The sequence below is a fragment of the Gopherus flavomarginatus genome, chromosome 4, assembly GCF_025201925.1.
Source record: "Gopherus flavomarginatus isolate rGopFla2 chromosome 4, rGopFla2.mat.asm, whole genome shotgun sequence".
Classification (NCBI taxonomy): Eukaryota; Metazoa; Chordata; order Testudines; family Testudinidae; genus Gopherus; species Gopherus flavomarginatus.
Window position 1 is genome coordinate 154765339 of NC_066620.1, and position 13012 is coordinate 154778350.

At 44.3% G+C, this 13012-nt stretch overlaps 1 protein-coding gene across 2 annotated transcripts in view; it reads right to left on the minus strand.

Annotated features, from left to right (window-relative positions):
• Positions 1 to 451: 451 nt before the first annotated feature.
• Positions 452 to 13012, minus strand: part of TTK (TTK protein kinase) — a 111923-nt gene continuing 99362 nt past the window's right edge. For both annotated transcript variants that reach the window (XM_050950099.1, XM_050950100.1), the window contains 3 exons: positions 12419 to 12509; positions 12031 to 12128; positions 452 to 1258 (listed from right to left, as the gene is read on the minus strand). In XM_050950099.1, the coding sequence (XP_050806056.1) occupies positions 1172 to 1258; positions 12031 to 12128; positions 12419 to 12509 (276 nt within the window). In that variant the 3' untranslated portion in view covers positions 452 to 1171. The remainder of the gene's footprint in view (positions 1259 to 12030; positions 12129 to 12418; positions 12510 to 13012) is intronic.

Consider the following 13012-nt stretch of genomic DNA (forward strand, 5'->3'; position numbering starts at 1 on the left):
AGATAAGGTGGGAAGGGATGGGATGTGGAGAGTGTGGAGGTCCTGGGCTAGGGGTGGGGTCATGTGGGGGGTGGTCACAGGGGTTACTCCCTTGACCCCCAGCTTCTCCCCCCCAAAAAAATTTCCCCACCAGTTGCTGTCCCAGCCCATCAGGGTAAGCAGCTGGCGTGCCAAGACACTTTGTTTACTCAGATTTACCTCCGTGCCTGTGGACGTTCGAGGTAAACAAACCATCTTGGCCCGCCAGCGGCTTATCCTTGCTGACCCCTGAATTATGGGATCGGCTTATGAATGGGTCATAAAAATTTTCCATTTTTATTTATCCATCTTGAGGGGGTCAGCTTATAAATGAACTGGCTTATGATCTAGTATATATGGTAAGTATTTTTCTAAGAATATTTTGCACCTTGAAAAAAACTTGCAAATAGAAAACTGAATTTACAAGGAACAATTTTTATACAGTGTAAACCACTTTATTTACATTGTTCTTCAGAGTTTTATCAATACTTCCAGTGCATCATTTATCATCCAATGACAACTGAAAAACTCAAAGGCAGGATGTTAGATTTACATTTATCAACAAACAATGCTGTGTTTTAGCACTTGAACATTAACAATATTACAGAAGTGTTTCTCTTCCAAAAGTTTAAGACAATCCACTGGACGTAATGAAAGTCACTGATATTGACTATGTTTGACGGTAAAGAACGAAACTGTAGAATATACTTTCCAAGTGGTACTTGCAAGGACTCTGTCAGGTACTTTAGATCCACAGTTTGGGTTTTATAGAAATCTAAAAATCCCTCCCATCTTTTTTTTGAAGTTTCCTCAAAGTTGTTTTTTATTTAGACATTCCCACACAAGTATTTGCAATCCAAATACTATAGTCTTGTGCCAGTACCAGGACCATAAAGTGTGATGGACTAGCTCATTTTCACTATTTAACTAGTGACATTCAAATTATAAACAGACAGCAAATGGTAAAGAGTATATTTGATTTTTTAAATTCTGTATTAATAATCTATGGCATTACTTGCAACAGAGATAATGACCTTTACTTTAAAAATAGGATCTTTATGCTGTCAGTGTCCTTTTTTTAAAAGAGCAGATCAATATATATTTTTATCAAAATAATTTTACACATTTCTAGTAAATCATGCATTACTGCACATCATTTCTTTGTCCGTGCTTGATTGCCAGGTTTTGTAAACGCAGATACATCAAGACTTTCACCACTGTTGCACTGTTCGTATAAAGTCTGAAATTTAAAAAGATAAAGGAGTAGAAATAGTCATTCCAAGAATTACTTATTCAAATGATGTCTGTTTGTAAAATAATGGTATCATTTACAAAATTGTTTCGACAGACAGTAATGAGTACCATCTAAACCCAGAACTAACATTTCAGATATATGCAAATATGAGGCAATTAATAGGAAGACAGGGTAAAGCAGTACTAGCATTAAATGCAGTTTAGCATCCAGATGGTGAAAAACATACAAAGCAAGACCACTAAGAAAAAAATATGAACATGCAAGTAGGTAGAGTTCCATAGAGGAAATGGAAAAAAATTATTTGGCCCTTGAGACATCTCGGGTGGGTGTCCATATTGACATAGCCACATCACAGGATACAATTAGTGCGGTAAGAGAAATTTGTTTCTGTCAAATGGCTGCCATCCATATGGACAAAATAGGTCTGACTACTAGAGATCATATCCAGGCAAGGAAGACCTATGGAGAAGCTAAGATATGTAATGACTCTGTTCTGGTCTAGCTGCCACAGAAGTGCATGAGGAATAGAATGAAACTGTTACTTGCACAGTAACTCTGGTTCTTTGAGATATGTTGTCCATATTTTATTTTTATACTTTACGCCCATACCGTTCATGCATGTGTGCCCAGTGTACTCAAGTGTACCTGTTGGGCTGTACCCACTGAAGCAACATATCCTCACAGACCTCTAACTGATGGCATTAAGGGCAGCGCTGCCCTAATTACCCTTTAGTTGTTCTGCCATATGGAATCCTGATATTAACAGACTCCAAATAATTAGGATAGAAAGCATGGCATGGAACATACATACAAACACTACATCTTAATCACAATTATTATACAGGTAAGTAACTTTGAGTGATTGTCCATCTATATATTCCACTGATGGTGACTTCCAAGCAGTGACCCTCACTGTTGGTGCGTACCAGGAATCTAGTGAACACAGAACTGTCCTGCCAAGTTTGTGTCATCTCTGGATCCTCTTACTATGGCATAATGTTGTGTCAACAAGTAACTGGAAAAAAGTCATTTTACACAGCTTCATAATTGGTAGATTTCTGAAAGAGGCTACAGAAATATTCCTCATTCCTCTGAGTCGTTGTGGAATGTCCAGTTACTCTTGAAGGTGGGTGTTTGTTAGGAGTTGGCTGATTGGATCTTCTCTTGTACTGGACTGTATTAGCAATTCTTTGTGATGAAACAGCCTCATCTTTAACTCCCTCTGCTTATGTTCTCTGCATGGTTGGTATATTGAAGCAAGCCAGGTTTGAAAGGGACGGAGGCGTAGCCTCGCGTGCTTGGTCACAAAGGTGCAGGAGGCCATGTGACCTACTAGGCTGAGGCAGGTGTGCACCGACGTTGTCAGGAAGGTTTGAAGACCTCGAATATTTGAAGCCATTGCTTGAAAACGCGACTGCGGGAGGCAGGGTCTGGCCAGACTCGAGTCTAGAACTGCTCCGATGAAGTCTATTCTCTGCGTGGGTGTTGAGTCGACTCCTCTGTGTTGATCATCAGGCGTAGGCTCCCGAAGAGGTCTTTGATGATGCGCAGGTGCTGTGACACTTGTAACTGGGAAGTCCCTCAAATGAGCCAATCGTCGAGATACGGGTAGACGTGTACCCGACGACACCGGAGGGAGGCAGCGACTACAGCCATGCATTTTGTGAACACACATGGAACCGTAGAAAGGCCAAATGGAAGTACAGTGAACTGAAAGTGTTGATGGTTGACCACAAAACGGAGGTACCGTCTGTGCGGTGGGTAAACTGCGAAGTGGAAATACGCATCCTTCATATCGAGGGCGGCATACCAGTCTCCCGGATCCAGGGACAGGATAATGGTCCCCAGGGTTACAATGCGGAACTTCAGCTTTATCATGAATTTGTTGAGTTCTCACAGGTCTAGGATCGGTTGTAGACCTCCCTTTGCCTTGGGGACTAGGAAGTAGCAGGAATAAAACCCCTTGCACCTCATGTCTTTTGGCACCTCCTCTATGGCTCCCATGGCTAGAAGCGACTGGACCTCTTGTAAGACGAATTGCTCGTAAGAGGGGTCCCTGAAGAGGGACAGGGAGGGAGGGTGGGAAGTCGGGGTTGAAACAAACTAGAGGTGGTAATCCCACTTCCACCGTGCGCAGGACCCAACGATCTGAAGTTAGCTGGGAACAGACAGGGAGGAATTGGGAGAGGCAGTTGAAAAAGGGAGAAAGATCCGGTAGAGCAACTGGTGGGCCGCCCTCGGGCGTCCCATCAAAAGTTCTGCTTGGGCCCCGCTGGTGGTTTAGGGGGCACCTGATTTTGACCTCCTTGAGAGCCAGACTGCCTCCAACGATTCCCTCTACCAGACCTTCTGCTAAAGTCCTGATGCAGCCTAGGCGGGGCGTAAGGGCAGTGTGGCTGGGGCCGGAAGGTCCTGCGTTGGGTCACTGGCGTGTGCATACCCAGTGAACGCATTATAACGCGATTGTCCTTCAGACTTTGCAATCTGGGGTCAGTCTTATCTGAGAACAGGCTCTGGCCTTCGAAGGGAAAATCCTGAATAGTTTGTTGTAATTCAGGGGGAAGGCCTGACACCTGGAGCCAGGAGATATGCCTCTTCGTCACTCCTGACGCCCGAGTTCTGGCTGCAGAGTCCGCTGCATCCAGAGAGGCTTGGAGGAAGGTTCTTACTACCTTTTTACCCTCCTCAAGTAGGGCAGTAAATTCTTGACGGGACTCCTGGGGAAGAAGCTCCGTAAACTTCCCCAAGGACACCCCCGTGTTAAAAGTTATATCTACTTAGGAGGGCTTGTTGGTTTGCCACCCTAAGTTGGAGGCTCCCAGCCGAGTATATTTTGCGGCCGAGGAGGTCCATGCGCCTAGCCTCCTTTGACTTAGGAGCTGGGCTTGCTAGCCATGATGCTCTCTTTCGTTCACCAGTTGCACCACTAAAGAGCAAGGAGGTGGGGTGAATGTAGAGATATTCATACCCCTTTGAGGGGACCATATATTTTCTCTCTACTCCCCTTGCTGTAGGTGGAATCAAGGCTGGGGATTGCCAAATGGTGTCCGCATTAGCCTGTATCGTGTGGATAAACGGAAGAGCCACTCTAGTAGGTGCATCAGCCGATAGGATGTCCACGACAGGATCCTCTATTTCAGGGACCTCCTCCACCTGTAAGTTCATATTCTGAGCCACTCGTCTCAAAAGGTCTTGATGGGCCCTGAGAACAATTGGTGGAGGGCCTAAGGAGGATGTTCCCTCCACCGCCTCATCAGGCGAGGAGGAGGAGAGGCCCGGGACCAGGAGGTTCTGTGGGGGCTCCTGTACTTGAGGAGCACCATCTGCGTCTGGTGGAATCTGGGTTTCTGCAGACGGTATCGGAGCCTCATCCGTGCCCATGGGGAGGGCGGCTTACTGTCGCCTCTGGTACCCGGTGTTCTGACGGGGCCGACCGTGGAGCCACTGATGGAGCACCTTGGGCTTGGTGGTATGCCCACAATGTCCAGAAGGACCAGTGATGAGGCCCTTGCTCCTGGCTCTGGCTCTCTGGAAATATATGGCTGGGGACATCAGAGTCACGCTCCTGAGGACAGGATGCCATACCAGCCTGCGATGACACCGATGTGTGTCCTGATGGCCACGGCGGACCCGATAGACCCTGGAAGGGAGCCACTGTTCTGGAAGCTCAATCCCGGAGCAGTACCGGGAGCTATAATGGTACCACGAGCGAGACCGGGACTTTCTACCGTAGCGGTGCCGGGAGGTCAACCGGGATCTCGAGTCCCTTCGTCTGGAGTGACTGTGGGATACATGGTGCCGAGAGCGGTGCCGTGAGTCAGATCGGTACCGGGAGTATCTGGCCGGCGAATGAGATGTCTAACAGTGCCGCGAGTGCGACCGGTACCACGATGGAGAGTGGTGCCGGGACTGCGAGTGGTGCCAGGAGCGGGAACGGCGTGATCGAGAGCGTCTGTGAGACCGTGATCTTGAATGACATCTCTCTGTTGGACCAGCAGAAGGTGGCCTTACTAGGGCCGGTTTCCCGATGGATTGTATGACCCTTACCGGCGGTGCCGGGGGTTGAGACCGTGTCAACTCCGTTATGGTGATAAGCTCCCTTGCCGTGGAGAAGGTCTCCGGTGTAGAAGGGAGGGCAAGCTCAACCACAGGATGAGCCAGGGAGCTGTCAGGCACTGGACTCAATGGCCCTTGTGGGACCGGAATCGATGGTGCCGTGCTCGGTGGAGCCGCAATTGGCGGTGCCACAGTCGACGGTGCCACAGCAGATGACGGTGCCGGACGAACCATCTTCAAAGAGCGCTCCTCTGCGAAACTGAAGCAGCTGGAGCGCTATGTCGCTTCCTGGGTCTCGTGGACAGGGAGCGATGCCGAGCAGATGTTGGTGCCGCAGCTCCTTCTCGGTACTGGAGTGGTCCAGGGCCGAAGGGGTGCTCCTTACAGAAGCAGTCTGTTGGGCACTCGGTACTGACGCTGCAGGACTAAGTGCTGACTCCATGAGGAGCTGTTTCAATCGAAAGTCCTGCTCCTTCTTCGTCCTTGGTTTAAACGACTTGCAGATGTAGCACTTATCGGTAAGGTGGGATTCCCCTAGGCACTTGAGGCAGGAGTCGTAGGGATCCCCTATTGGCATTGGATTTTTGGCACGCCAAGCACGGTTTGAATCCCGGTGCCTTGGGCATGGGCCCGTACCGGGGTGGAGGCAAGGGGCTAATCTCCAATTCCCCCTTAAACTATATACACTAACTATAAATACAACAACTAATACTAACTATAACGACAAGAACTTGAACTATACACACAATAAACAGTAAAGAACTATGAGTAGCTAGGGACGTGGAGATCAGCAAAGCCACGCTCCACAGTTCCAATGACCGTCACGGGCGGTAAGAAGGAACTGAAGGGCTGTTGGGTCGGCAGGGGTATATATCCGGAGCCATAACAGTGCCACTCCAGGGGGCGACCCAGCCAACCCACCGAGTGTTGCTAGGGTAAAAATCTTCCAACGAACATGCACGCAGCACACGCACACCTAATTGGAATCGATATGAGCAAGCACTCGAAGAAGAACTCTGAGATTTCCTAATGTGCTCAGTCCTTTCTTAATAAAAACAAACTGCTCCATGTACAACTAAGAAATGCAATTTTTCTTCACCTCTGAGGTGCATTATTTGGGTCAAATGAAATTTAAAACTGTTTTAGGTAAGAACCTGAGGTGTGGTTTCAAGATATCTAATCATTAGGGAAAATCATGTATGGTGGGTCTGCCATTAGAGCCTGTAAATCTCTCATTCTTCTGGTCGACGTTACAACCACCAAAGAAGGATGTTTTTGATAGAGAGGTGAAACAGAGTATGGAACGAGGGGCTGAAAGGGTAAAACCAGAGGACATAGTAGAATCAAACTTTAATGGCACATATTCCTTTTCTCAAGTGAAGACTTATCAGACATTTTAGAAACCTTGATACTTTTGGGTGAGAAAAAGTAGAAAACCGCTGTATGACGGACAAAAAGCTGTCTCAAAGAGCTCAAAGACAGGTGAGAGTTCTTGAGCTGTAGAAGGAAATCTAAGACTGAGATGTGAGACTGATGGAGACAAATAATGTTGATGGCACCTATATTAAGAATCTCTTCCATTTGGAGAGGTAAGTGGATCCTGTGTAGTCTTTCTGATAAAATCAGCTATTCAGCATCCTTGCTGTCTGATGGAGTGTCGTGGGATCTGGATACAGGATCTGTCCTTAACTCAGATATTACATCCAAGAGCAGAGGTAAGGTTATTTGGTGGCTGAACTAAACCTTTGGAGATTTGCATACTAAATTGCATTATCCATCCAAGTGGGGGGATATCATAATTAAACGTGGCTGTATTCTGCTTGATTTTCCTTAGAATTCTTGGTATCATGGCAATTGGGAGATACACACATAATAGTATCCAAGGGCCATGGGATTAGAACTGGATTTTGGGCCATTCCTCCGGAGCAGAATCAATGACATCTCATGTTTTCCCTAGTGCAGTGGTTCCCAAACTGGGGTTCATGAAATGTTTCAAAGGGTTATGGGGAAAAAATTCCCTAATGGCCGACAGAACTGTCCCTAGGGACCCTGGGCAGCACAGGGCCAGCAGCTTGGAGCCCCTGGACTTCCAAGAATTAACCAGATCAAAGCAAGCATATCTATCACACTGAGGGGATTTAAACTTCAAGACTCCTTATAAGAAATGGAAAGAGGTATTTTTTGCTGTTTTTATAATTAAATAGGCAGCTAGTACTGTTTTAAAAATTATTATGAAAAGCAAGTTTAAGCTTTGTTGTAACGTGTTGTTTGCCTGGACTGCTCAAGACCTGAATGCTTGTGTAAGAGGAACTCTGAGTTGGCTTCTTAGATACCTTCATGCTGTTTCACATCTGATACTTCTTGATGAAACATAGGAGCCTTTTCTTAGAACAGGCTTATTCAAAGTGATACAAGCTATGAAAGTGAGATCTTGGAAGAGTGTTGCTGTTTTCATAATGTAATAAAAATAGTGTAATGATAAATAATAATTTATAATAGTGTGTAATAAGCATGTCATAAAAACAAATTTTATATTTCCAAGATCACTGCTTTCATAATTTATACTCAGGTAAAAGAGAAAATCCCTGGAAATATTCATTTTTAGGAGAGGGTTCGCAAGACTTGACATTTTGGTGAAAGGGCTGTACAAGTTGTTTAAGTTTGGGAACCATTGCCCTAATGGAACAGATCTACAGAGGGAAAACCCCATCTTGAGAAAATGAAGTGAATCATCTTTTATCTGAACTCCCTGCTGAGGTTATCCACTAGTAAAATGTGAATCTCTGGAAAGAGACTGGCTGCTAAAAATATTTTTAAAAAATATAGAGATATACCTATCTCATAGAACTGGAAGGGACCCTGAAAGGTTATAGAGTTCAGCTCCCTGCCTTCACTAGCAGGACCAAGTACTGATTTTGCCCCAGATCCCTACGTGGCCCCCTCAAGGATTGAACTCACAACCTTGGGTTTAGCAGGCCAATGCTCAAACCACTGAGCTATCCCTCCCCCTCACAATGTGGAGGAATGCAGCAAGTCCAAAAGTTATACTGCCTTCCAACACAGTAGGGCGGATCTGGCTCATCCCTGCTTGTTTAGGTAAAATATAACAGTTGTGTTGGTCATTACTTAAAACAGAGAGGCCTTTGATCTTTGCCAGAAAGACTTCACAAATTTGATGGATAGCTCTCAACTCCAGTATGTTTATGTGAAATGATGTTTCTTGAGGTGACCAAATGCCCTGAGTTCACAAATTGTCTATATGGCCTATTCATTCTAGGGAAGATGTACCCATCACACGGAGCTTAGAAGGAAGGGGACTCCTTTTTGCAGGCTCTCTTTGAATCTATCTACAATTTCAGAGATAGTTTTACTATCAGTGGAACATGCCCCCAAAATTCCTGCACCCACACAGTGCAAAGGAAGGTAAAAACTCCCCAGGTTCACTGCCAATCTGACCTGGTAGAAGATTCCTTCTCAACCCCATGTATGGCAATCAGTTAGATCCTGAGCATGTGAGCAAAACCAAGCCACTAAAGCACAAGAGAGAAAGAGAATACTCAGTGCCATCTCAGAGCTCTGGTCTTCCACATCCAATGTCCCATCTCCACCTGTGGCCATCCCTGATGCTTCAGGAAAAGGAAATGAAAAAAACACCTCTAAATACACTGGGGGGAAAAATCCCTCTGTGACACTTGCAGGTGACCCGCTGAAACCCTGAAGCATAGGCTTTTAGGGAACATAAGAGATAATGAAGTGAATCCCATAGCTGTTGAGGTGCCGGGGGTGCCCATGGCCTCGTAGGTGCTCTCTCTGGATGAGCTCGATGAGGAACTCCTGTTTCTCTGAGTGTCCTGTTTCGGGGGTGGTCGTGTCCCACTTCCTTGAAGCTTTGGAAGGCTGAGCATTGCCATTGTTAGAAGCTTTACTGCTCTGTGACTGTTGATGTTTTCTCCTGAAGAGGCTAATGTGACTTTTCCATTAAAATCATTTTAAGACGGAAATCCCTCGCCTTTAATTTGCTACAGTGAGCACATTTCTGGGGGATAGGAGTTTCCCCCAGGCAACAGACACAAGATGCGTGGCTGTCAGAGACCGGTATCGCCTTGCGGCAAGAGTCGCATCTCTTAAAACCAGGTGAGCCTGGCATTACGTCCATTAATTTTTCCCAGTTGGGAGGGAAATGAAAAAAAAATATCTAGAAACTGGTTAAAGGAAATGCTTTCTCTACTGCTAAGCTAAGGAACCAAAAGGATGTAATTTTTTTTTTTTTTAAAATAACTGGCTAAGTCAAGTCTAATTAAAACTACCTAAAAGATATAACACTAAAAACAGTATTTTTGTAACAAGTTACACTCTTGGCACTGAATGAGTCGAGGCTGATGTTGGTATTGAGGTTGATGGCAATCAAAGGATCTGTACATTATGATAGGATATTGCCAAAGACTGTAGCGGGGCCATAAGCATAGTTGTAATCTGCACAGATGTTATTGATACCAGCGAGTTCAGTGTATAAACTTCTGAAAAGAAACATCTTAAGGTGAAATTCTCCTGCTCAATATATCTTCTTAGAAACAGATTTACAAACAGCATGTCAGTAATGTACCCTTCACCCAGACAAGTTAAGCATCTTGTATGACCATTTAATAGCATTACTGCCTCACATGATGTACAATTCTTAAATCCTGGGGACTTGTGCTCAGTCATGATGAGACTGCAGCAGGATAAAGAACATTACAGGAAAGAAAAGGAAAGTTTCCAAACCAAGAAATGGAAATGCTATAAAACATTTCTATACTAAATCCAATCTAGGTACTAATCAACTAATTATTTACAAGACTTTACACATAAAAAGAGACTATATGATGTACAAAGAACCCTTCTGTGAAACCTCTGACTAGAAGCTATGGGTTGTGAGAAGGAACTATGGGGTGGTTGGGGCATCCCACTTTTAGAGCCATGAGGACATTCAGAGAGCATGTGCTGCCCCAACACACATTGCTGATCAAAAGACTCCAGCCTGAGTGTACTGGGCACATGTGCTCCAGCAGTGGTATTTACACAGACAATTACATGAAGAAATGATAGTGGTCACAGTGCTGCTCAGTTTGAACTATACTAAACAGCTTCCTGTCCAAAAGGGGGGTGGAGGATGTTGTCAGAAAGGGCCGTGCTAGCTTTAAAGGCAGGCCAAAGGATGTAGAATTGAAAGCCATTGCCAAATCTGTCTTCTAGTGGATCCTGGAAGTCAGACTTTCAGTTTATAGAGCCTAAGGTGGCTCTTGGACAGGGTGAATGAAAATTTGGGAGTAGCACATCAGATTTCTACTGTCTTCCCAATAGGAGGATGGATAGTCTGTATCAGCTCTGTGGGGCTGCCTTGGCAGACAACAGGGAGCTCTGTCTCATAAACATTTCTGTTCGGTGGATATTTTAAAGGTTTGTGAGAAACAAGTAACCCTCACCCACCCTTTATAGGGTTTTTGCAATATGGGAAAGTGCAGTACAGCTGGCTAGTTTGGATCTACTTCCAGCCCACCTTCTCATGCTGACTAACTGAATTGGGGAGTGGGTGGGACTGAGAGAAGGATTAGGCTCCCCCTGGCCCATAGGGCACTGGAAAAAGTCTCTCAAGACAAAGGAATCGATGGCCTGCTGAGAAATAGAAGATCTCTTTAGTAGATTTTATTTTTTTGGCAGGCAGTTGAGAAGATACTTTGTGGAAAAAGAGAAGCGTAGGAAGGCCAGGGCTCATAATTGAAGTGATTCTCTATTGGGAGCGAAGGAGGTTCCCCCTGCCAACCTCCCAGAGACAGAGTGTATCCTCTACCTCTACCGTTGTCTGGCAAGCCACAGACTGGATCTAAGCCCTCCTGGAGATCCTCTCGGATCCTTCTCGGGAAGTTGGGAGCAGTTAGCTATCTCACTGGGGTGGAGTGCTAATAAAGGATAGAACAGTTGCCCAGTTCAAAGGCACTCCCAACCCTGTTCAAGACTGGCTGTAGAGTGGGGCAGACTGGCAGAAAGGACCTTCCGTCTAACACTGCAGGGAGAGGCAAATGAGGTACATTTTAAGCTGCTCTTCCCTATCTTTTTCTAGAATGTCATCTGGGGCTCTTCTGAGACCTGGAAGAAAGATGACACCTTGGCAGAGGGGTACTAGCTGCTTCCATAGATAGAGAGGAATAATTGGGAAAGCATGCCTCAACACCAAGAGAAGGAAAAACAGCAGAAATAAAACCCTGCATCTGAACTGGCTGCCTGATGGACATAAAAATCTGTTCATTCATCCATATTGATTGCAGGAAAGTGCTGCAGTACTAGCCCACTTCACAGCAGCTTGTTACTTTTGGTCAGGGCAGAAGAAGATGACATGGGCTGTGTCACAGAGAAGAGAGAGAGAAAGGAAAACAGTAGTCAGCACAGGAAAACTAGGGAGAAACATCTATTGTGCAAGGCAAGGAGACGAGAAAAAATCCTGTTACGACCACCACTCTAACTCCCACTCCACTCAAGGATCATGAGAAATGGTAATTTACTAATCTGCAAATTTCATGACAATATTGCACAGGTCCTTTATATCGGGTGATAAAGTTTTGAAATACTTACTCCTATTAGCTTTGTGATGCACACACTTATTTTAACTAAACTGATTATATTTTAAAGAAATGTGAACATTATATTGGTATAAAAACTGTACTCACTTTAGCAGCTCTAGAAATAGAGTTAGGAGAGTTCAGACCAATAAGTTGGCCAAGGATGCGCTTCATTTCTTCTGTTGTTCCTTTTGTATTCAGACCACCTACGGCGATTCAAATATAGCTATGTTGAAACCTGCATGCTAAGTGTAATTTACAAAATGTATACAATCAGTCTTTTATTTTGAATATATAAGAATTTCAGAATTAAGATACTGGAGCCCTTGCCAACACATACACAAGTGTACCAGAAACACTTATGAATAACACCAATAACTGGAGAACGCACACAATAAAAGGCATTCCTCTTTAAAATCAAAATAAATTTAGAGAAATCTAGAAAATGTACACTAATTTATTGTGATATAACTTTAATATAAAATGTAAAAATTACCTGTCTGTGGATAGGTTTGAATGTGCACATATGGATGAGTCAACAATTCAGAAATTGATATTCTTTGTTTAGGGTTCCTTATTAAACAGCGCTACAAAACAAAAAGATTGAAAAAGTAGGTTGAGTGGGTGAACAGTTGAAGCTTTGTTTTCTACAGTTAAATATACATGCTTAATTTCCTGAATCACTACAGTTATGCTGGCATCCATGCAAAAATCTGTAACTTATAAAACTTGTTTTGGTAGGATATCGTCAAACATGCTGTATCTGTTGAACTGGAAGGAAGCTGTAACACATGTATGGATCCTCAGTTCTTAAAACCAAGATGCCTAGAAATTCCCTCTTCACAGAAGAGAAACTGAAATACTCCTGTAATATCACTCCTTTGTTGGCATGAGGAGTAAGAGCTCTCTGGTTGTAAATGCCGAAGTAGTCTGACACAGTTTAGTTAGGGATAGAACTGGGAAAAAATAGTTTGAGCAAATATTTTCTTTTATTTATTTTATTTATTTATTTTTGGGGAATGCAGATTCTGATCAACTAAACATTTCACAAATTTATGTAGAAAAAAATTCTACTTGAAATGATGTTGTT